General features: G+C 41.2%; 1 protein-coding gene across 1 annotated transcript in view; it reads left to right on the forward strand.

Annotated features, from left to right (window-relative positions):
* LOC117454916 (dolichyl-diphosphooligosaccharide--protein glycosyltransferase subunit STT3B-like) overlaps positions 1 to 26,646 on the forward strand; it is a 102,477-nt gene that overhangs the window by 20,855 nt on the left and 54,976 nt on the right. Inside the window, exon 2 of the mRNA XM_034094190.1 lies at positions 24,394 to 24,502. Within this exon, the coding sequence (XP_033950081.1) occupies positions 24,394 to 24,502 (109 nt within the window). The remainder of the gene's footprint in view (positions 1 to 24,393; positions 24,503 to 26,646) is intronic.

Raw genomic sequence — 26,646 nt, forward strand, 5'->3', positions numbered from 1 at the left:
TCAAATTAAGCCAGTGCTCTGGAATTAAATGAAATTTCAACTTAATGCAAATGTCTACGCCACATATCCTTCAATAGATGTATTATTAATGGTAGTGTTTTTACTTTTAAGTACTTCCAACCTGCTTTTTCCTCATTAGTCCTTTTCATGTGACATATACTGTGAAGTAAATGTTGCCTGTGATGGGTTCATCTTCTTTCCCGGGGTTTTTCATCTCAACCTGTGACCTTCAAGGCATGTCTCCTTTTTAAGAGGGTGCACCCTAGTTAGTGAGATCAAGGAGGATATTTCGACACTTAAGGAATTAATCCAGCTCTGATGGTGGCACACCATAGGGCTGCACGATTTTGGGAAAAAATGTAATTGCGATTTTTCTGACAAATATTGCGATTGAGATTCGAATTGCGATATTTATTTTTAAGCGACCCAACGGAAGTTTATTGTAAAATGCGGCCATAACTCTGGCTAGGAAGGTCGTATCAACATACTCCCGTCTCTAGTAGGGCTGTAGCGATACACTAATCTCACGATACGATACGATACACGATATTCAGCCAACGATACGATATATATCACGATATTCAGCCAACGATTCGATATAATTCGATACACTTATATCATTTTCTGAAAGATTTTAAAGGGACAGTGTGATTTTGGTGACATCTTGTGAGTGTTCCATTGACTTGGATTGAATTAATTCAACTGAAAACTGAAAGCATCAATTATACAATATATGGCTCTGACAGAGAGTCTACAGCTTGCAAATGCTGGACAAAATGAATCAAAAGATGTGGTGAGTGAAGTATCACAATGGACAATGGAGAATTAAAAGGTGCTGCAGGTGGCGGAACACGGGGGATTTGAATGGGACTTGTTAGAAATTAAAATCAATGTTTTGATGGCATAAAGTACCATAAACATACCGTCAGTTTAAATGCTGTTTTATACTGAAAAACCAGAAGTTCTTGTGCACAACCAGTTGTTAAGCTTTTATTCTGCAAATCCTTCATCTCCGGTTAGCATTTAGCATGTGGCTAATATACCATTCCCTATAGAGGTGAATTTAGTAGCGATATGACACGGAGTGTTGCACACCGAAACCTACTGATTTCAACACTACAACTATAGACGTCGAGATATTATTATTGCTGAATATTAAATGAAGGTACAGTTTATTTGAATACGTTTGTTTACAGACGTGGGTAGCATGAGACAACATCCGGAAATGATACCAGCCGTGAGGTATTTTTGGAGTATTGATTATAGCGTTTAAAATGTATTAAATGAAAAGTCATGAAAGAGATAAGGAGGAGAAAAGGCGTGTTTAGTTATATATTTAATGTGCAATGTCTGAATCCTCTGTAATGCGCAACAACGAACATTGGAGACGTGGAGGGCCGGTCCCCAGCAGCGCCAACCGGCCCACAGGGAGGAGCCAGCAGAGGATATTTAACAGCTGGAAAGGTGGAGCTCGCTCTCTTCCCTTTGCTCACGAGAGCCAGAACACAGCTGTTTTTCTGACTGAACCATCTTCTGCTTGTAACATTACCGCGCTTTTTATTAATTAAAGTATACATTTGAACATTCTCAGAGACTCAATTAGTCTCCTTTTTAAAGCTTCTCTCCTGGACGCGAGGATAACGAACACAGTTATCAGACTTAATGTATCGATACCCGCGGCTGAAATATCGATACTTTCTCGGAAAACTAAATATCGATATATATCGCATAGGGGTGTAACAGTTCACAAACATTTCGGTTCGGTACGTACCTCGGTTTTTAGGTCTCGGTTCGGTACGTTTTTGGTACAGCAGAAAAAATTATCACAAAACATAACATATCTTTTTTTAATTATTATTAAACTGTGAATAAATATTAAAACTCAAATAAATACAAAATATAATAAAATAAACATTAAGGTGCAGCATTTCGATGAACTGAAATAATCTGTATTTGAACTGTACTGTTCTAGTACTCACAAAACATAAACTATTAGTTTTGGGTTTTTAATTATTATTAAATTATGAATATTCACTCAAATAAATGCAAAATATAATAAAATAAACATTAAGGTGCAGCATTTCGATGAACTGAAATAATCTGTATTTGAACTTTACTGTACTAGTACCTAAGCAGCCAGCTTGACATTATGACTTGCTTGTCATTGTATTTTCATGTTTTTTTAAAGAAAAATGTACTTGTCCACATTGCTTGCCGAAAGGGCAGATCTGCTGGCACTAGCAATGTCTCCTGCTGTGGAGAAAACCCTCTCGCTAGGGACAGAGGTAGCAGATACAGCCAGGTAGCGCTTTGCTAACATGGCAACATAAGGATATTTGCCGTTTGTAATAGCTTTGGCTCGGTCTGAAGTTTTTGCGAGTGGTGGAGGCTTAAATGCTAGCGGGAGTTGGGTTTGCACTTCAGTCTTTTGGTACCGGTGATATTCACGTTCGAGTGATGCCTTTTCAAATGAGTGTGCAAGTTTGATGTATTGCCAGCTGCGTAACCAATTTTAGTTGAACAATGCCGACAAACAGCTTTGGTTCGGTCCACCTGTCTTTGTCCGTCATCCTTGTACGTAACTGCGAAACCAAAATGTTCCCAAACCGGAGACTTCAATGATGCTGGAGGATTTTCGAGCTCAACTTTATCTGCGTTCGCCATTTCGACAGTTCCTCAAATTACTGACTACATTTGAACGCATCCCTCTGACCAGCTCGTCCAATGAATTGACTTGCTCGCTCTATGCGTTGAACACAATGGGAGCAAATTACTCTGAATGCTGCGACGCAGCACCTGAGATTACTTCCAAGAAGTTGTTCACGTTCTCAATTTTTTACGTTTAACGTTATATTAGTTCGGTACACTTCGGTACACACGTGTACCGAACCGAAGGGCCCGTACCGAATAATTTCGGTACGTGTACCGTTACACCCCTAATATCGCAGGATCGATTAAATTGCACAGCCCTAGTCTCTAGCACCCCCGCAGCCCGAGCTACGAGTGAAATAACTAAACTTACATGAAACTTCCGTTGGGTTGCTTTAAAGTCAAGCTTCAGTTAAAGATTCACCCTGTAATAGATGTAGAACATGTGATGGAGCATTACTAACCTGACTCAGATGGTTTGTTTCACCAAACTATCTAGGAAAGCTCCATTGGAAGCCATTTGGAAAGGGCAGGCACTTTCAAAAGCACTTGGCAGGTGATTGGATCAATCTGTCTATCACCTTGTATCATGGGCCACTTCTGATTGATTAACAATGGCTGGTACATGTGGAGCACAGCACTTCTGATTGGTGTGGATGACTGACACACAAGAATAAGAAAAAAAATATATATATATTGTAAAAAAAAAAAAAGGTTAAAAAAAATCGCAGGCTTTGCGATTTGATAATCGCATCATCTCGAATCGCGATTTCGATTTAAAATCGATTGATCGTTCAGCCCTAGCACACCACCATTAGAAATTCTGCCAAAGCTCCATTGGAATATTTGAATGAGATCATTAGGCAATAGGCAGTTGATATGATTTCACTCAGGAGAGATGAGTGACCTCAGACTTTTCCCCCGACATTTCCCTTTTCAATATAGCTCCAGCAATTTGTCAATTACCACAGTCATTAGTATTTCATTTACCATGACTGCTTATCTTGACCTTGAAACACACTTTTTCAATCCAAGATGCTAACTGACATGGTACTCTCCTCTCTGTCATTTACGGTTTCTTATTCACTCGTTTCTTAACGTGTTCTCTGTACTCTCCGCAAGAGCGTGTAACTTAGCAAGCAACTCTTGTTCTCAAACTGTGATCTAACTCCCATCTGCTCCTCCCAGCCACCCGTAGTTTCATTTTAATATAAGAAGAACTTGTAGAAGCCCTGCAAAGCTGTCACTAGGGATGTCCCGATCACCTTTTTTTGCTCCCGATCCGATTCCGATCATTTGATTTTGACAATTTGCCGATACCGATTTTTCCCGATCCGATCTTTATGCAATGCATTAAGAAAAAAAAAAGGTAACAGATAACGGCTGGTCCTCCAATGCGATGAATTCAGCTATCTAGTTATTTGTTTGGCCTTTTCACTGTTCTGGGGCAGTTTCTCTTTCCTTTTAAAAGTCTCTGAAAGTGTCGGTTGTTTCAGTGCCGTTACCTGAGTGGCCGCTGTGTACTCGCCGTGTTGTTGTTGGTGTTTGTTTCTCAGGTAGCGTATTAGATTGGTCATGTTGAACGTAGCTCTGTTCTTTCCACCACGCGGAACCTCCGCCTTGCAAACATTGCATCTGGCTGTTACACTGCCTTCGCTTTCAATTTTATAATACTTCCAAACTCCTGACATTTTCTCTGTCCCGACTCCCGAGTCACCAGCTGAACGTAGTCTCTCGTTAGCTTACTGCTACTATTAGACACTGCGCCCACTCTGTTGCCAGATTTCAGAGAAATAAGCAACCAGGTCTATGAAAACAAGCCCAAAGAAAGCAACACATACATGATGTTGTGTAATTTTAAACCAAAACTAAGTCCTCAGGATGACTTTAAGACGTGAACATGGTAATTTTAGTTTTGTAACATTAAATAATAAAAAAAAAAATTATATAAAAAAAAAAAAAAAAAAATCCCGATCCCCGATTTTTTTCTCCCGATCCCCGATCTTTTGAAAATCACGTGATCGGCTCCGATCCCCGATCACGTGATCGGATCGGGACATCTCTAGCTGTCACCTGTCATCCTGGTAGCTTCAAAGGTGACATAAATGTGAACCCCTCTGTGTTTTACACTGTACACAGTGCAGTTTCGTTCAAGTTTGAGTCCATTTCATTCCAACTTTGATTGCTTACCCCCCACAGTCAGTCAGTGCGTCAGTGAGGTTAAGAAATATAATGTTTTGATAATGCTTTGGGATTTGACAACAGCAAATTGGACTTTTTAAAAACCTTTAAAACAACAGGTAATTTGTTTATTATCAAGCTAACATGCTAATACACACTTAAAGAATACAATTTGACTGCTTTTTTTGAAAAATTAAGCATCGTAGTCACTCATTTTGACGGGCATAGTTCACCATTTTCTGAAGCTGAACCTCTTATTTATTTTGGATACACACAACACTGAAGGCTTTTCTCACTTGCGAAGATGTTTTCGCCCTATTCTCTACTGACTGACGGTGATAGACAGATGGTTCATCCAATCCCCTGCCAAGTATTGTTTTTGAAAGAACCTGCCCTTTTCCAAACAGTTTCAAATGACAGCTCCTCAGATGGTTCTATGTAACCATCTGGTGCGTTATCATTCCACTGCAGGCAAAATAAATTACAGCCAAAGAGGGACTCAATTGCATTTTCTTTTTTTAAAGCACTGTGTGCTTATTTTTTATGTGAGTAGGGTTTAACTACATTTGTTCAGACATAGACCTTGATTTATGACCATGTAATACAATTGTTAATAATAAATGTGGCACGGGTGCATGGGTGTGCATTTGGATGAGGTCATGGTTTAGGCCAGTAGTTAGCCATTAGTCAGATGGAAGGGTATGCCTTAGAGGGGATGTTTGGGGACAAGTCTGTCTGCTGTAGCCCGGCTGAGGGGGTTATAACTTCATTACATTCAGACTCAGTGTAAATGAGCCTCATCTACAGAGCTGTTGCTGGAGGTACAATGTTTAAGGCGAGACACGGCAGGCAAAAACATCGTTTTTCAAGTACCGGTCAATTTTGAGATTTTGTGCTATTTTCATTCTATAACCTGTTTTCTTTCAGGCTTTTGGAAGGAAAACGTACAAAATACACATTTAAGTGTTTATTTTACTATAGTTTGTCTATTTGCGTCTGTAGATTTCTCCTAAATTCACCAAAAGTTAGCATTCTAACGTAACATAAAGTACCGCGACCGCTGTGTGCACCATGTCAACAGAGATATCGTTGGAAAGCTGTGTCTCTCCTGCACAATCTCATCAGATCCAAATATGGTCATTTCCTTTGTATCAGCAACCAATCGTGAAAGCACAAAGGGGTCTTAAACCAAGAAACGAAATCTCATTGGCTGGTGTCAATTTCTGACAACGTGATTCGTTCAGATGCGTCACGTGGTGTGCTAAAACACTTCCTGGTTAGCTTTCCGCTAGAAATTGAAATCTCAAAATGGCAAAAGAACGGCGAAAAAAACGTTCACAGAGAAGACGACAACAATTGTCACTTGCACGAAGCAAGATTATACAAAAAACAAATGACCCCGAACATGAAATACCTTCACGGAGTGCGTCGATGCACAAGCTATCATCCAAAGAACAGGAGGGTTTAGCTAGCGCCTCACTGCAATCTTTAAAGGTTGTTTTCTCAAAATGAGTTTTTTCTCCTACTCTGAGTTCGAAATTTCAACTTTAGTAGCACGTACATACACCAAACCTTCCAGTTATATTCCTATCAATATTATGAAGGCTTTTACAGAAGGGTTTGTTCATATATCATTCATAGCCTGAATTATACAACATTGTATACCTAAAAACATGGCGAAAATTGATATTTTAGGGCTGTTGACAGTATTTTCTGATTTATGGAGTGATAAAAAGAGATATCCAATATCCCTTTTGTAAAAGCCTTAGATGCTAATATGACTACAAAATGAAACCAGAATTTTGAACCTGGCTTTATCCAAAGTTCAGATTTCGATTCCTGTAATGTGTTAAAATTAGGGCTGTCAAGTTAACGCGTTAATAACGCGTTAACGCAAACAAAAATTAACGCCACAAATTATTTTAACGCGATTAACGCATGTGTATTTTTTTTCCTCTGCCGCCCCGTAGTTTCAGAGCGCATCGAGTTTAAAATATCATCTACAAACTGATGCTGCTGACAGCCCCGCTCCTGCCGCCCGCTTGTGTCAGACCACACTTCCACGCTCACCCGCAGGCACCGACTGGCCATCGGGAGGACCGGGAAGGTGTGTGTGTTTGTGTGGCCCGAGCGAGCGAGAGAGAGACCTTACGTGCATTGTTGTTGTTGTTGTTGTTCGCATCTGGTGCTAGCTAGCTGCGCTAACGGATATAAGGAGCTGTTTAAATGAAAACAGAGGAGCGCTCTATCCACACAACTGCGCCGAGCACTTGACTTTTTGCAGGAAGCAGACAGCGGGACATTGTACGAGAAGTCAGCACACTCATGATTGCAGCAACATGATTGCAGCGTCCAGGCAGGCAGCTCCCGTTCGAGCATATGCCTTGAGTTGCACATAGCTCCAACGATCCAACACACACACACACACACACACACACACACACACACACACACACACACACACACACACACACACACACACACACACACACACACACACACACACACACACACACACACACACACACACACACACACACACACACACACACACACACACACACACACACACACACACACACACACACACACACACACACACACACACACACACACACACACACACACACCATTTGTATTGTATGAGAGAGGTTCCAGGTTGAATTGAGGCGAATATTTGTAATGTTCAGAGGTTGTTGTGTTTAATATTCATGAGAATATTTGTCATTGTTCAAATGATAATAAACATTAGCATAAAGCATATTTGTCCACTCATATGTTGATAAGAGTATTACAAACTTGAAAAATATTCCTCTAAGGTACATTTAGAACAGATCAAAAATGTGCGATTAATTTGTGATTAATCGCGATTAACTATGGACAATCATGCGATTAATCGCGATTAAATATTTTAATTGACTGACAGCCCTAGTTCAAATGTGTGCATATTTAATGAGATAATGGATCATTTGCATATTTAAACATGCTATTTCAGAAAACTTGTAATACAAAAAACAATTGCCTTATTGCAAGTAATTAACTGGAGAAATTTCTAGCTGATACCTTTAAGTTACCCTATTCACCTGGGGTGTCTAGCCTTAGCTGAATACTACTGTACCATACTACAGCTAGGAATATTGGAAAAAGATGAATACTCACATTGTTCCACTAAGATGTCTCTCTCCTTGACTTTATAGGGGGTGCATGTCTCTTTTAGAAGTGCTGGCTGTACAGCTTGTGACATTAGTCTTGCTGTCTGCATCAGCATCATTCACTTGCAGAGGGAAATCAGAGGGACGATTCCCCCTTCTGCATTTCTGGGCTGCAGTTCAAACGGGAGTCAGGCTGAGAGAGTCATCTGTCTTTTTTCTCTTTGTCCTTCTCCATCAGCCTCTCTCTTTATCCAGCGTGCACACATACACCCACCCCCTACCTGCATTGGCTGCAGCTAGAGCTGGCGTAATGTCATTATGGCACTCACAGCGAAGGTTGGGCCCTGTTTGATGTGGCCTGCTAAACAAAAGCTGAATTTGGCTGCGAACGAACTGCAGTCCAGTCTTTCAGGCTCCCTGTAATATGGTGCTGGATCTGTTTCCCCCTCTGGCTGGGATTTGGAGATTTGCTACCCAGACAAGCGAGCGAGAGGAAGCCTTTGCGGAGTTCCCACTCAGGATGAGCTCGTTGTTGCCTTTTATGTGTTGTCTTTGCCCCGAGCACCGTTTTCTACTAAGATGCTATCGCTGTGCATTTCACACAGGTGCATTATCTGTGAGTGCTTGTCCTGCTTGATTTTTGTCATAGCTGAAGTTTCAAAGTGAGATTATGGCGACTGTGTTTTTTCAGTGAGGAATAAGTGATTACATTTCTTTCGATATGGAGTTGGTACAGACTATGTTCAATCCATACATGGCAGTGCTGACTGCTTGCCTTTTAAGTAAGTTGTATCAATGTTGACGAGTATACTTTTTATGTTTTAGGGACAACCCGAGGCAGTAAAAAAAAAAAAAAAAGAGGGAATGGAGACGCACACTGAAAGGCATCAAATGTATCCATATGGCTGCCGCAGTGTAAGATTTCCACTACCAGATCATCTTGGCCAAAACATCTCATTGTACCAATACCATACATATATTAAATAGTAATGAGTTCAGTCTAATTCATTTAACTTTGTTTTTTTTGCATTTGTTTTTTCACCAATATACTAATGGATCATTTTATCCTTTCCCAAGTCGGTGTAAACTGCCAAAAAAGATAAATCAGTTGTCACTTATTTTCATGCATAGAGGGAATGGTATAAAAGCCTATTTTTGGATGATTATAAAATGAATTAAAGTCTTTTTATTTGAACATTTGCTTTGATTAAAGACAACGTATGCATAAGTAATTTGAATTAGGAATTATGAAGCTACAGCTGCATTATTCTACATTTAGCCGAGAGCTACATCCTTGGCGCTGAAGCCCTAAAGTGTGGGAGCTTCACCATGTCTTGGGTGACTTTTAATTGGAGAAATAACAAAAGGCTCATTGTCTGTCCTCGACTAGAAATTACAGCAGCCATTGTGCCCCCTGCTAAACAAATCAATGTTCTCTTCAGTGCCGTTATGAATGCAGAGTCACAGTTATGACGGATTAGCTTTTCCAGTGTATTACAAAGTTGGGAAGCCTCCCATGGTGAAATCTGTATTCAACATGGCTGCTCATTATACGGCATGAATCATTAAGGGCTGCTACATCAAACACGCTCTCTTAGGGTTGCATACTCTGAGCTCAGATGCCTGTGTTGTCTATGCTCCTCTCCTTTGTCTTCTACAAAGGACACCCGATATGTTAATAGATATTCGAGGCAGTCTTGTATTTGATCTGTTTTGTGTATATTCGTATAAATTGGCAATTAATATGACTTCAAAGTAATACGTGATTTGTTTTTAAAGCCTACGATGCCTAACAGTACCTTCAACTGTTTATCAGTCTATCGAACGGACTGATTAAACCACCTTTAATTGCTGAAATGGTTGTTTACACAGAGTCACTCAACCAAATCACTGAAGATCTTTTGTAAGCTTGAGCAATGTACTCTGTCACACTAGTTTACTCAGGTTAAATCACATTTAAGTAAAAGTTATTGTGGTCTCAGTGTGAATGGTATGGTCTCAAAACCTCCACTGTTTCTCTAAACATAATTCAATAGCGCATACATAAATGCAAACATACTGTCAATGTTTATTAAAGTAATATAGAATGCACATTTAGTGTCTATATAAGAACTTTGCATTTACAGCTAGGTTGCTTTCATTGTGCTACAGATAACTAAGCAACGTACCTGCCCTGGAAATCTTAAAGAGTGCTTTGGTTTGCTAGCTTGGTTAGGGAGCCAAGTTAAAACACTAAAATGTGCCAATTATTGTTGGGAAATGAGGGACTAAAAAGTGTTGCTAGATAGTTAATATTTGTCTACGGTTACCTTTTTGTTTGTCTCTGGCGGCTGTCTGGCAATCACTGTTAATCATCGAGATAATGGAGGAGTTGCTATTATTGCTTCAACATTTTTCAAGCTGAGGAGCCCTAGCTGAAAGAAAGACGGAGTAGGGACCCTAACAAGGAAATTAAACAAGGCCTGGCTGCCATACAATGAAGTGCGGCCTTAAGTGCCATGAATAATCATACCCTTTCAATGTGCATACACTAAACCATTAAAAGAATAATATGCAGTGAACTAGTTCATTGATAAAGACCCGGTTCTGGCTTTAGCACAGTTTTTTTTAGCAAAACGGGTACAACGAGCGGATGGGGCGGTGGTGGCGAAGTCGATAGGGACTTGGCTTGGCAACTGGAAGGTCACCAGTTCAAGTCCCGGCAAGACCAAGTGCTACCGAGGTGTCCTTGAGCAAGGCACCGTTCCCCACACTGCTCCCCGGGCGCTGTTCAGAAATGGCAGCCCACTGCTCCTAACACTAGGATGGGTCAAATGCAGAGAAACAATTTCCCCACGGGGATTAATAAAGTATATCAAATCAAATCAAATCAAATCAAAAATAAAAAAAATACAGATTTGCTGCCGATCTGATGTCAAATCGGCAGCGGACCCACAGAAAATTGCTATCGGAAACATTGCCTGACGTGTTTTGGATATAATCTCGTCTTTGTTTACATTAGCAAGCCTCGCTAACACTCAGAGCTAACCTGTGCTGAAGAGCAATAATAAAAAAAGAACTCACCTTGTCATAAACCTGCACTCCTCTTCAATGGCTTCAGTGCGAAGTTGCTGGATATTGGCAGGAACGGGAACACACTGTCGTATACGCCGATCCAGAGCATCCCAAACATGCTCAATGGGTGACATGTCCGGTGAGTATGCTGGCCATGCAAGAACTGGGATGTGTTCAGCAACATGAGGTGATGGTCGTGGATGAATGGCACAACAATGGGCCTCAGGATCTCGTCACGGTATCTCTGTGCATTCACAATGCCATCAATAAAATGCACCTGTGTTCGTCGTCCATAACATACGCCTGCCCATACCATAACCCCACCACCACTGTGGGCCACTCGATTCACAACATTGACATCAGAAAACCGCTCACCCACACGACGCCACACACGCTGTCTGCCATCTGCCCTGAACAGTGAAAACCGGGATTCATCCGTGAAGAGAACACCTCTCCACCGTGCCAGACGCCATCGAATGTGAGCATGTGCCCACTCAAGTCGGTTACGACGACGAACCGGAGTCAGGTCGAGACCCCGATGAGGACGACGAGCATGCAGATGAGCTTCCCTGAGACGGTTTCTGACAGTTTGTGCAGAAATTCTTTGGTTATGCAAACCGATTGTTGCAGCAGCTGTCCGAGTGGCTGGTCTCAGACGATCTTGGAGGTGAACATGCTGGATGTGGAGGTCCTGGGCTGGTGTGGTCTGCGGTTGTGAGGCCGGTTGGATGTACTGCCAAATTAACCCTTTGGAGACGGCTTATGGTAGAGAAATGAACATTCAATTCACGGGCAACAGCTCTGGTGGACATTCCTGCTGTCAGCATGCCAATTGCTTGCTCCCTCAAAACTTGCGACATCTGTGGCATTGTGCTGTGTGATAAAACTGAATATTTCAGAGTGGCCTTTTATTGTGGCCAGCCTAAGGCACACCTGTGCTATAATCATGCTGTCTAATCAGCATCTTGATATGCCACACCTGTGAGGTGGGATGGATTATCTCGACAAAGGAGAAGTGCTCACTATCACAGATTTGTTCAGATTTGTGAACAATATTTGAGAGAAATGGTTATTTTGTGTACATAGAAAATGTTTTAGATCTTTGAGTTCATCTCATGAAAAATGGGAGCAAAAACAAAAGTGTTGCATTTATATTTTTGTTCAGTGTAGCATAATAGGTCACATGTCATGGCCATTTCCACTGATCATAATTCCATTGTTGTGGTCTACTAGAATAGATTTATACTGTGCAATTTTCCAAACTCACATTGGTTTCGCATACAGCATCTCTGTAAAGTATGCGTAGAGTATTCACTCTCTCCACTAAACGGCTCGTTGCAGCTCTTGCCCCCCCCCCTCCCTGTGAGCACAGTGTGCTCCGATTGGTCGGGACCAGTCGGGACGTGGAGGTGTGATTTCCTTGTTTAGCGAAACACAGCCAAACTCACCCTGAGCACACACAAAGTCACAGCCGAAGTAAAAACAATAAGTGTGGCTTGATATTGAGTAAGAAAAAGGTTGAGAATGGGTCTGCAGAGAGAATTTCGCCGCGATCCCAACTGTCTGTCATCAGCCTGCAGCCAGGGAGGAGAAATCAGCAGAGCTGCATGCACTGAGTGTGTGAGGAAGTCCGTGGATTGGTCAATTTGGACCAATCAGCGGGGGCTTAACGTAACGGCTCCGCGGACGTAACGTAACGGCTCCACGGATTGGTTCATTTCGTTCCGGGGACGACATGACATCATGATGTGCCCGGAAGAATCAAATGGACAGTGACGTATCTCCAACGAGGCGTTTTGGGGAGGTATTTTCTGTTTTAGAGTTTTACTCCCTACATGGTGTACTTTGAGGGTTTTGACTCTGCAGACCGTTTACATGCATAAAAACCTTCATAACACACAAGGGGACGGGCAATAACCGGAAAAGCATGACATGTCACCTATAAGTGTTTTTTGTTTTATTACAAAAAGGCCCTTTTATCTTTGCTAGAAATATGTTAGCAAAGTAAAAAAAGATGAAGTGTCTTTACCTGAAAGCCAAAACTTAGGTAAGCAGGTTTTTGCTGGTGTTAACACCATCACTTCATTTGCATGCAAGCTAGCTAGTGGGTTGGACAGCTACAACAGGAAACACAGACTTCATGTGTCACTGCTCTCTGTGCACTGAAGAGGCTGTGAGATTTGGGAGTTTACATCCCCAGAAAGACTCCCCTGTGGAAAAATGAAACATTGTTTGTCACCACTGTAGGAAAAGAGAGCAGGAGAGAAGCACTCCCCCTGTTCTCTTCCATTATCTCACAGCCATAGATATGAAACAGCAGATGCAGCTATGTGCTGTGAAATAATGATGAAGGGACCACAGTGGTACAGGAGACAGTGTATAATTACTAAGCCCTGGCAGTACATTTCGACCCCTCAGGATTTCGGAACCACTATGGCAAGCCCATTCATGCAGATACGGCAGCTTTGAGGCAGCAATAACTTGTGTTATGATGTAGGCGCACTGTATTAATGATTGTTGAGTTTGCAGAGAGGGGTGGTGTAAAGTGCTCAGAATGGTTTTGACTGGAGTGTTATTAAGCGCCTTGCACCGATGTGTAAGCCAATGAGGTGTACGTGTCTTACCAGCTTTCTCGTCTGTCTCTGAGTGACTGTACAGCTCATAGCAAAACAATAATGCATAAAGGCAGAGCAATAACAACTTTTTGTGATGTAGACCTTATTGTCCACAGCTGTGTTTTTAACATCCAGGTTAATGGTCTAACCCTCAGTTTACCCTTACTGCAGGATTTTCAGCCTAGAGCCTCACAGTGGGAGGGATTTAATTTTGTGTGTAGCCCTAAAAGGTGCTGGACGCTGTAAGCACTACAGCCTTGCAGTTTTGTTGCTTTACATCCATGATGAGACTATTTTAAGGGTGTGTACAAGTTAGTGTTGTCACGATACCAACATTTTGGTTTCGATACCGATACCAAGTCAAGAATTGCGATTCCGATTCTTTTTCGATACTTTTCTTAAAAAAAGGGAAACTCGGAATATCGGCTTTAAAATTAGGAATAACAGATGATTTTAGCAGTCGGAACAACTAAAGCAGCAGTGTTACTAAGAACAGAAACCCCAAAGAGTCACATCTAATATAAATATATATAAAAGCATTTATTTTAATTGTGTAGCAGTGAGTTTAACATTTTGGCAGCACTGTTGAGCATTTTGAAAATGTATTTTCATGCCTCTGTGCAAGGCTTAGTCTTTCTATCTGTATAGCCACTGGTGTAAAGTAACGAAGTTCATAAACTCAAGTACTACTTGGGTACAATTTTGAGATACTTGTACTTTATTTAAGTATTTCAATGTTTCTTTTACTACTTTGTACTTCTAATCCACTACAGTTCAGAGGTACATGGTGTACTTTTACTCCACTACATGTATTAATCCCTTTAGTTACTTCACAGATGTGGATGAATGATGTGAAATATAATCAAGTGTTAAATCAGACTTTAGTTCCACCTGGAGTAAATCCACAAGATTCAAACTAGCTGCACCTTTACCAGCTTTGAGAACACTTTCATGATCAATCATTATAAAACACATCATATATATTATTCTGAAATGGACCAATCTGCACAATGACTACTTTTACTGTCGCTACTTTAATACTTTTACTTGAGGAACATTTTGAATGCAGTACTTTTACTGTAACAGAGTATTCCTACACTCTGGTGCTTCTAGTACAAGACCTGAGTACTTCTACTTTTACTGTCGCTACTTTAACTATATTTTGATGATAATACTTTTGTACTTTTATTTGAGGAACATTTTGATTGCAGGATTGTTCGTACATTCTGGTACTTCTACTTTAACTCAAGTACAAGACCCGGGTACTTCTACTTTTACTCAAGTACAAGATATATACTTATACCACCTCCGTTTATAGCCTATGAAAAAAACTAATAGAAAACGAAGGCTAAAGCTAACGTTAGCAGATAGTGATGCTAGTTTGCTAGTTAAGTTTGCTCAACGATAATATTGCGACAAACACTTTTCAGTGCACATCACGCTCTGCCGCTCCCACAGGGAGCTCTGCTCTGAACACCTGAACGGCCCGTTCACAGACTTCTGGCGTCTTTTTTGTCAACAAGCCGAGGCGCAGCGGCAGTTGCACTCCCACTTGCAGCCATGCTTCTCGTTTTCTCACATGCTCTGGCAGCTAGCGCGTGGCCGCGTGCACGAGAGAGGGGAGGGACTGCAGGCACGGCTGCAGTGCAGGGAGTGGAAGCAGAGCGCTGAACACACAGCGCTGAACACACACGGCTCTTATTAAAACGGCGCTTTTTCACGGGAGTACTTTTCCCCGTCATTCTTAAAGTACCGATACTAATGAAACGGAGGAATCGTACCGTTTTTAACGAAAGGGTATCGCGGTACCTTTCAAGTATCGGTACACCGTGCAACACTAGTACAAGTACATCATTGTTGTACATGTATGTTAATTGACTCCCTCATTACACCATGTCAATATTTACTCTAGAAACCTCAGGGTGCTGTTATTTTATCCAAACATGAAGTGTTCAGAGTTCTTATGAGAATGCCTTTTAATAGAGATCTCAACATGCGATGATTAGCCCCGTCATTATTGCTGCTGTTTGTCCTTAGTGTTTGTGGTATCCAATTGATTAGCCGCCCGTTATGACAGCAAAGCTCTCCGTGAGCCAGTAATGACTCCCTATCTCTGGAATTCACTGCAGCCTGCTGGTCCTGCCCGGCTCTCCCAATGCGTTCCCTATTTTTGGTCGATGGTTACAGTGGGTTTTGATAAAAGGGAAGCCTCTGCCCCAGTGGACTCCTTGGCTGAATGTGGAATTGGCGTGCCTTTCATCCACTCCCTTTGATTCACATACTGCAGTTTAAAATTCAGTGACTATGTGCTGTTGGGAAACATCACATGTCTTAACCTCCTTCTTGCCTACTAAATGATGTACTCCTGTTCTGTAGATGTTAAACACAATTTTAAATCCTGGACTGTGTGAAGCTTCACCTTTTGCCCCCTCTAAAGAGTTTAGACATGAGACGGTATGAACATTTCAAACAAGAAGCAGGAAGTACAACAGTTTCTGCAGGAGGTGAACTCTGATAGTTTGCCTTTCTCTGTCAATAGCACACAAATGTGTTGCGCCAATCTGCTAACTTCATAGTCACCTTTTAACACGCTATAAAGACAAAAGAGATGATGACTAATCTCTTTAGGTTCATCACTTCGACCGCCCCCTTGCACAATGTCGTATACCTTTCACATTTTCCTTTTATTGCACGGTTATAAAACAATTATTATTATTGCCCCCTTTAGGAGTCGAAGCATGCCTGACATTTAAATTTCAGTGACAAAAATCATATTTGACTTTATTTCTCTCTTATGTCTTTACGTCGTCTGGGTTTGTGGTGTTTGATATTAAGCTAAGCATGCAGATGAGCATATTTGATGTTGGTTTCTGCTAACGGTTATTTAGCATTTAGTGGGATCTGGATACCGCTTTTGCCTGCAGCAATTTTTAATTGTATCCATTTTTCATTATACGTTTAGTTTACCCATAAATTAGTTCAACAGTGAAAATCATCACCTCCACTTTTAAAGGGCCATGGCGAATGTAAACATGTATACATGAAAGGGTCTCCCTGTTTTCACCTCCCTTTTCACAGGTTCACCATGGAGCTGCTTCCGTTTGTTCTCTCAGTGGAAGGCATTCGACGGTGGCTTAGTAAAGTGCTGTGAACTTTCAGGCTGTTTTTAGATGTAATTATTATAGGTTTTTGGAATTTACAGTGTGAACCCCTCGGGTGTGTTTTTCTCTACATTTTCATTGTATGGGGTAACAGCTATATAACATTGATCCATGTTGTAGGCACCCACGGTTTCCATATTGCAGTTAGTGGCACTCATCTCTGAGCACACTCCTAATCTCCAGCGCTAAGAACCACACTTCTAATTTTCCATCTGCTGTCCATGTAGTGTGCAGAGACCGTCACAGAAACATCTGTTACAATTAAAGTCCGCTCATTTATTGTCAGCCCAATATATTCATCACTCCGGATTTTCAGAGGCCAGAATTTGAGACCCTGACAAATGGGGACAGGCTTCAAATGAAATATTCATCAATTGGTAAACTGCTGACATTATTTGTTGGGGTTGTTACTGTAATGTGTGCTTGTGTACATGCTTAAAACTAGATGAAACTATACTAATAGTTGTTGTGGTATATGATATTTCAGTTGCAAGTAGAACAGTCAACAGCAACCTACTTCTGAATCTTGCCTTTTACTGAGGTGAACACAAAGATGACCCAAATACGTTTAGTAAATTAGCATGAGAATGTATTTCTGGAAGTACGTTTATCATTAATTTTTGACCATCCTTTGTGGGATTCATGTGAGAAAGCTTTCCTTATGTAACTACGGCTTTGTACAAATTTCATGTCCTGTCGAGGTTCATTTAGGGACATTCTCGTGAGCTGGGAAGCTAAGCCTTTTGGGTAATGCTCAGTATTGCAGCCCACACCAAGAGAGGCTTAATCCTTTTTAAAAGACGATCAGTTTGTTTTGAACACCGACTGACATTCAGCTGCATTTCTTCAATCACGCATTGAAATTTCAAAAGTATGATGGGAGCTAATTAAAGACAGATCAAGGGAACATCAGTGAAACCTTCTCTTTAAGCCAAGTTGTAGTTTACATTTTGCTCACTATGTACTTATTACGGTATAAGGGTGTTAGGAAGGCTGCCTCATCTTGTTATACGCATACCCCCATCTCGCCTGAGCATGCATTCTGCACAGTCATTGCTGTGGTGTTGAACCGATACTTGTTGTGCTTCAGATTCTCATCAATCTTCTGTAATTACTAATCAATTCTAACCTAGCTCCAGTTGGTTAATTGTATGCCACATGGCCACCTCTGTATAGTGTTATTGAACACACACGGCACAGTGGCCTAATGGTTTTGTCTTACTCATTTATGAATTCCCTGCACGTCTGCCTATAGTTTTTGCAAATGCTGATTATCTCTTGACCCCTGCCTTTAATGCTTGCCCCCCCAATCTCAGTTTAGTCCCTTTTTGTTATTACAGCATCTATTTCAGAGCTTAACGGTCTCCCTCCATGCTCTTTAACATATTGTGAGAAATAATTATTTGCACTCGGAATAATGAATGAAACACACCTTTGTGAAAAGTAAGTACCTGCCATGTTTAATTCTTCTACGGCTGGAAAGGACATGGCAAATTCTCAGGTGTGAGTTTGTGGTGGACTATTTTATGTTTTGCCCACCTCCATTTACATATAAATTCAGAGACACTTACTTCTTTCCTTTCTAAATTCACGTCCCCCACTGCATTACTAACACAATAAATATACATTCGATCAATCCTACATTTAGCTGCTGTGTATTACTCTTTGTGTTTTTACTCTGACGTAAATCATACATTAGTTATGACTGCAATATGAAGAGGCAGTGTGGAGTGTTTCCTCAGGCAAGGTTGCACAGTTAACCAAGGTTATTTCCAAATATATACTCGGGTGTAAATCCCATGTAGGAAGTGGGAGTGTTCCTGTTGTCAGAGCATCTCAGTTGTCCTCCTTGGACTCAGTTACCAGGCACATTGTTCTTCACCACCCTATCATGGCAAGCAGTTAGATCACACTGAGCGACTCCTTTGTTTAGATCAGTAATCTGCTTGTAGTTGTTTATTTCAAAATGTAGGAAGCTGTTGGAGTGTGAAACAATTCGGTGTACCTAATAGACCTCCCCTGCCCTTTGCCCTTAGCTGGGTGCAGCAAGACTCCATCTAATGCAAGAAGATTAAACTTACTCCACATTTTCTCTTTCTTCCAAGTTTTGTACACATCGTTTTAAAGTTGTCATTTGCTGCTGAGAAACCACTATAGTGCAGTTTCCAGTAGAGCTTGCCTAGCCAGTATCTTAGCGTTTTCCTTTTAATTGGAACAGTATGGCTGTGCTCTGTAGACCTACAACTATGGGTGTACTTACATTGATACAGCATTAATAATCTGAATTATCCCTGCCATTGGTATAAGATGACCCAAAGTAGGATTTTCATTAACAGAATTTAATTGATCATGCATTAAATTAAATGGCAAAGATAATGCCAAATATGTTTTTTTTGTATTTTGAAGACCAGTTTATGAAAACAGTATTTGTTGCATCTTTTTAAAACCTACATTTCATGTGATAATCACTCCTGGCCTATCATTAGTAAGCAGCAACAATTCATTTGTTTAATGGTACAAAACAAAGAAAATGCTTGCGTAAGCATCTTGTCTAGCTTGGCTAAGAAAATAGCCTAATTGTAGATTGATTGTTTCATTAGACCCACAGGCCATTTAAAGTCTGTGTCATTGTGATAGATATTGCTAACCTGTTCTCATACAGGTGTGAATAAGAGTGTGTGTGACTGTTAGAAAAGATAATTAGGATGTCAATGGGCATTGACTCTGCTTTCCAAAAATCTGGTGTCAGTATAATGTAGAGCTCATTGGCTAATTGCCTTTGAATAACTCAGAGTGAGTATTTTTAAAACAAAGAAGGACATTCTTGAACAAACTTCAATCCACAGGCTGCTTTACTCTGGTGCTAGTACACTCATTGACACATTCACAGAATAGCTCCTAGGCAAAGACACGTCTTTATCTGACTGTACCCCATTTCAGAATGTAATAACTCTGCTCATAACAGCCTTTTTTTAAAACCCCAACAGCTTTACGTGGACCTCTTCTTTATCTAGGCTGTCAAAATGTGAGGCTGGAGCAGATAAACAATGCCAGTTTATGGCTGTTGTGTGTCTGTCGGGTATGCCGAGTTAAAGGTGGAGCACAGTGATGTGTCATGAAATATTTTCCCTCTGGCAATCAATATTTATGCCATTATGTTCCTTTAGCCCGAGATGCATCTCATTTTTAAACTTGTATTCATTAGTCTACTCCCAACAGGCATTAGTTTGTCTCTTTGCTAAAACAGAAACCATCTGCTTGTGTTACCCTTGCCATCTGGTTCATTCAGAAAAGCTTAGATTAGGGCTACTTTTTGGTGTAAATCCAACGCCAAGCACCGGTCCAAATACAATTAGAAAATTCAGTGTTGAAATGTTTGTTGGATGTTTTTGCCAGGCTCTCACCTTCCCACTAAGTTTGAGTGCCACTGCCACTGCAGTCAGCATGTCCTTGTGTCCCTGGGCAAGACACTTCACCCCAAATTGATCCTGTGGGGATTGCCCACAGTATTGAGTATGTAGGTCGCTTTGGATAAAAGCGTCTAACAAGTAACATGTAATGTAATGGAATAATTATCTTGTTTTGCCTGTTCAGAATATTTGGAAGTGATAAAATAATAACTGAATGTTTGGGATTTATCTCCCACTGATACTGTTGGTGTGTTTTTGCTGCTCATATTTCAATAAACAATTCTACATCAACTGAGACAGGGCCGTATTGAACCTACTGCGTAAACTGCCAGGCTAGTAATTACATCCTATATTTAATTTCAGATTAACTAGGTGATGTCTTGTACCGTGTGCACAATATTGCTTTCACACATCCCCAGAATGCAATTACCTGACTGGGTCAATGAGCAAGCAGGAACACAGTCAGACACACACCACCCTTCGATTAAAGTGATACAGCCGCTACACGATACGCCAGGATGCCTCACCTTGCCAGATGGCAGGCATGCAGGACACTCGGCACTATTAAAGCTTTGTGACCCTTACTGCCAGCTTGGAGGTGTTGGTTTTTGGGGCAAGATGAGAAAGTGTGCAATGTAATGATAATTTACTATCCTGCAATTGTCAGGTAATCCAACACAGAAATCCTATTTGGGGATTATATCAGGTACAATTCTGTAAAGTGCAAAGCTGTAATCCTTTTCAAGTTATGAAAAACAGTAAAAGGCTTCTCTAGGAAGCTAATCAGAGAAGCACATCTATAGCTGGTGTCGTGGAATAGACTGCTTTTCCTATGTGATGTTGGTTTGCTGTAATGTCCCGTAAATGGACCCTGAATCTACTATCTACTTCCGCTACACTTTACTGCCTAATAAACAGTGAGCTTAGTTGTAGCTTGGTTTTTGTTTTGGTCATGCTGTCTTTCATACATTATTACTTGTATCAATTTCCCCTTCCCACAGAAATATCCTTTTTATATATAGTATTCTTTGCATTAGCCTTACTTTAATTGTGTGTTTGTTCCTGATATAGTGATATTGACCTGATCCATCAAGGACCCCTTCTTAAATGGCAAACCCTTTAAAAATGTCATTTGTTCTGCTCCTTTTCATTATTCCCCCAAGGCTGACACTATTACAATTGACAAGAAAATAACACCTCGCCATTGCTCAAACATGGCCCCCTGATGGCTGTCTTCTTGTGTGATGCTTATGTAGTGTCTGCTAACTTGTCTTCCGAGTCCTCAATCAGTTTATCATTTGTTTGTTAACCATACAGAGGTGCCTACTCTGTCATGGTGGTGATTACACCCCTGCGACCAAAAGTCTATTTAGACATTCACCATATCGCCAACCAGTGGGGAAATAGCCAGTGATGGATCTGATTATGTAGTCGATACTGAATGAGGCATTACTGGCTTATAAACATCAATGAAGCCCACTTAGTCATGCTGATGATGGCCCTGTCTCAACAGGAAACTGGTAATCAGTGAAACGGACCTTGATTAAAAATAATTACGATGCCTCTAGGGGGCCCTGTGCGATCTAGAGTGCACAATATGCCACTCTTAATTTAAATTTTTGATTTGAGATATTATCTGAGGGGTTGATATGGGGGCCCTTTTCCCCCATTCGTCCCCCCTAGCTATCCATCTAATTCATTTTTTCTGGTATTAAAATGTGTTGCTCATTTGCTGATGCTTGGAAATGTTGCAGTGGAATCACTAGTCATCATGTGCTCTGTGTCCTGAGACCATATTGGCAGCTATGCATTAAATTGCTAATGTGCCTGGAAGAGCTACATTACCTGCCCCATCAAAGTGACAAGGGCAAAGATAAAGCACTTCGCTCGACTGCCCCTGAGATCATTGGAAAATGGGTTTCGTGAATATGGCTTGGCAGAGCGCAAAGTTGTCTTTTATAATGCTTTCTTTGAATTGGTTGTGATTCTGCTTCGCTGGTTTGACAGCTGCAGAACAATGAGGCAAAAGTGTTCGACCAGCTCCACCTGCATTCAGAGTGGTAAAAACCTCACACACCGCTGGCTCTGCACATTTGTAACATTATGTTTCTTTGCAAACCCTTGTATTTACGAAAATAGTCTCACAGAATGGAAGAACGGTATATGGCCAGACCACACGCTGATTTTAAAGAACAGTGTTGTTGGCCACTGCAGATTGTATGCATGTATTGCATGCAGTAAAATAAGCCTGGGTGGATGGAAGTACTAAGCTCAGATGGAAAAGATTGAATGAATAAGAATACAACAACTGAGATACAACTTAGTTGAGTGTATTCTCTTCTGTGTGACTCTCAGATGGAAAATAATGTTTGTTGTTACCAAGTTCAGGGCCCTTGTCCTAAGGTCTAATAATTTGATTCAAGGGATAGACAATATTGCACATCTAATTTACAATCATGTTACTCCCATTGAGTAACTGCTTTTATAAAGACATTGAACAATCTCTCTATTGAAAGATTGCTTTATATTCCTGGACAATCTATAAAGAACATCATCTCATTGAATTGTGTGGGTTTTCAGGTCAAGTTATCATTTCTGTTGAACTTGACTGCTTCAGAATTCAAAACACTTTTTGACATGTATGTCAGACACACAGTTGTTGGGTTGTTTACAGCGGAGTCAGTTATTGTAAAAGTTGGATCTTTTAGGATGCATGGTGCTCAAGTTGAACACAAGACACACGGTTTCAGCATTTGGTGTTAAAATGACTAATGTCTTGCAACTGCACACTCATTCTGGAAACAAGGGCTGACATGGGGGGGGGGGGGGGGGGAGCTCTGGCTTCAGGTGCGATGTGAAGGAAGGGAGAGCTCCGCGCACTGTGTGATGATTAATGAGTCGCACCTCACGCCAGCACACTGTCTGTTCATGAGAGTAGTGGTCCACACTCCAGCAGCTTTGCAACAACTCTGCTGTTGCATCTCCCTAGCACAGAGACACACAAACGCACACACACACTACTGCCCACTGAATCTCAAGCTGTTGAGAAGATTGAAGTGAACTGAAATGCTGTTGATTTGACCAATTTATTGTATTAACTATTTCATGTGCATGATAAAGAAATGTGGTACTTACTTGATTTTGATTGTCTTCTTGTGCACTTTGATACAGATCCACATAGTAATCTATACAAATATTTACACATTACATGTTGCTTGAAATGTGCAAATGTTATACACAATTGTACATTTGGGTTACTATATGTATGATTTTAAGATGTATGTGAATGTGAGCAATTGAATAGAATGTTCAGTTCCTCACTGCAACCTTTCTATCTTTCTTCACTATAGATATTTTTTACCTCTCTCGTGTGTAAAAGAGCTGATTAGCCTGCTAGATGATCGCCTATCCTCTCTGCTATACGTCTGACATCACCAGAACAGCTAATTGTCCGTTAGCAAACTGCTCTGCCTTGCTATAGGGTCTATATGCATGAGGCGTCTTACATGAGGTATATGGCCCTCTGAACATATTAGGAAGCAACCTACATTAATGAGCTGTGCAGCGAGGAAGGTGTGCAGAGCACTGGCAGCAGTCTTCTTTATGGTGTCAGCTCTTCGGCAGCTTGACAGTGTTCCAACCCTCTCGGCTCACCACAGCTACAGTGTGAATCCTGGCATGTTTTCTGGGATATTCCCTATATTTATTTTCACAGGCTCTTTTTTCTCTCTCCTTATTTCTTTATTCCAACCCTATTCCAAAGGTACGCCTTTGTCACTTCAGCACATGGCAAGGGTTACGGTTAGAAATGATCCGTGCAATAAGCAGGCTTTTGTTCAGAAAAATGCCACAGTATGTGCGAGCACCCTTCATCTCCATTATTTAACCAAGGGCTGACCTGAGAGTTGTTGGCATAAGCACAAACACGCACATAGTGAATGAAGGCATTATTTTCTCCTTTTCTAACAAGGCAAATTCTCTGCAGCTTACCCAATCAGACCGCCTTCAGAAAACCTGGAAATGAAATAACTAAAGTGTTTTTGGTCTGTCAATGGGTATAAAATGTTTGCAAAATATGGTCTTCAAATGGAAATGGATATCTCTTTGTGTAATGCTGTTATTTTGTGCTATACTCAACTCGCCCTCTTCTATTTTTCTTCTGTCATTTTAGGTTCAATTACAGATCAACACACCATCTCACCACAAATGGATTCTACGAGTTCCTCAACTGGTTCGATGAAAGGGCTTGGTACCCCCTGGGCAGGATCGTTGGTGGCACCGTGAGTTTCTCCTCAAATAGATGCTTTTAAACATCTTCTCTTTTTGTTTCATTGTTCAGCAACTCAACGCTAAATTTAGAGGAATACACCCTTACTCGGGTTCTTGTGAAGTGAAGGAAAATGCATGATTGAAATAAGATGAGACAGTGAGAGGTGGTTTGCATTCTAAAAACAGTGAGAAAGATGTGCTCCAGCTCTCGGTGTATCACACAGCTCAGCCGCTCCAGGAGGTCTTATTTAAGGGTTCTGGAAAGGACGCTCCAGGCGATTGATGAACCACAGTTTGAGGAATGGCAGCGCGGCTTCCGCCCTGGTCATGGAACCTCTTAAATCTCTTTAATCTTGGAAGAATACTGGTGTCGTCACAGAGCTTGCCCATCAATGTGTGTTTTTTGTATGTGGAGATTCCTTAAAAGCATGCCCTGCAGTGTCGTGTGTGTGTGAGGAAGAGATATAGGAGATGCCTGGGCAACTGATGCAAGACTAGCATGCCAGAACCAGAGCTGTGTACGGATCCACAGCAATAAGTCAACAATATTTTCAGAAGATGCCCTTCTCTGCCAAGGTTTTTCCCTAATGATTTGTTATGGTAGAATCTAAAAGCACAGCTGAGGTTCCACTTGGTTTAGGACTGTGTTCCCACATTTTGCTGATGATGTAGCGTCTTTGGCTTAATCAGACTTTAACCTCTGGTGTGAACTATCTTGCTTTCCATCAGGCTATAAAACGGGAAGAGAGTCAGCAACTCTCAGTCTTAAGCCATGCCACTCTGCTAAATTGCCCCTTTAAGGTTTTGAGCAAGTTGCTGGCTTCGGTGGGGGGGGTACATTGATATATTTTTTCATCAGTGAGGGTCAGTGCTTGAATTGGGCCGGTACTCACCGGTACGCAGTACCGGCACTTCTAATTTTTACCCATGTGGTACCGGCACTTCTTACTGAGTACCGGCAAGGTGCCTCGAAAAAAGCGATACTGAAAATGTTTCCAATAAATGAATAAAATGATTTTTGACCACTTTGTTGTTCACATATTTGTAACTAAATGATACATTAATTGAAAGAAAACACAGTATAAACTGAGGAGTGACTCTCGTGAGTTTCATGTATTTTCTTCACTCCGCTGGGAAACTGCTCTCATGTCAAGAAGCATCAGATCAGTGCATGCGCTGCATCGTCCAATCAGTGAGCGATACACAGTAAGGGGGCGGGGCGAGTGTCTGAGGATTTCATCGGAGGATGGTCTGGTGGTTCCTCGGTTCCTCCATTATCGCTCCTCGCTCCTCCGGCAGAAATAAGCGCCATGGGACGCTACTCAAGATGGCGCAGACAAATCAACTTCCGGTGATACCAACGACCGAGGAAATGAAAATAGTCGACCTGAGACGCATCTATGAGGCGCCGCAGCGATAGACTAGAGCAGAAAAGACATCACATAACGTTAGCATTTCGAAAATGTTAGCGTGGCTTAATAATAGTGCGAAAAGACAGCGATTATCGCCGGACAAGGATTCCCTCTCTCCTTTCCTGCTGAAAGATGGTGAGTGTACTCAGGGACACCAGGTGGCTGGTTAAATGACTTTCTTTTATATCCATAAAGACAAACTTTCTTTTATATCCATAAAGACAAAGTAAATCTGTTTACAGTTGTTTCATATGGATGTTGAGAGGTATCCATATATCTCTTCATTTTGCTCTCAAAGTGCACCAGATTGATGCATCTAACTTCAATATTAAAAAATAATAATAATAATCTTCCCGGGTGTACATGCCCCCGGACCCCCCTAGTAGGTGTCAGGTCCACTCCCCACTTATAAAAATAGTACTTTACCACTGCACCCCCTCTAATCTCAGATGCACCCCGAGTCATTTTGTCTAAGTACAGTGAGCCTTTTCTAACTATATGACTTTGAGCCAAATACTTGTTTTTGGGCTGTATAAATAAATTGACTTGAAACAGTTGCTGATTTAGAGTACTGGCACCTTTTTTATTCCAATTCAAGCACTGGTGAGGGTAGTATGGATCCTTAGATCCACTGGCAAATTGGTACCGAATTCCCAATGTTTTGGCTGTTGTACTTTACACAGATCAGAGCTAAGCCTGAAGGCAAAGCTCTGGATTTACTAGTTGATCTCTGGCCTGTGGTC

Source organism: Pseudochaenichthys georgianus, chromosome 11 (assembly GCF_902827115.2).
Source record: "Pseudochaenichthys georgianus chromosome 11, fPseGeo1.2, whole genome shotgun sequence".
Taxonomy (NCBI): Eukaryota; Metazoa; Chordata; class Actinopteri; order Perciformes; family Channichthyidae; genus Pseudochaenichthys; species Pseudochaenichthys georgianus.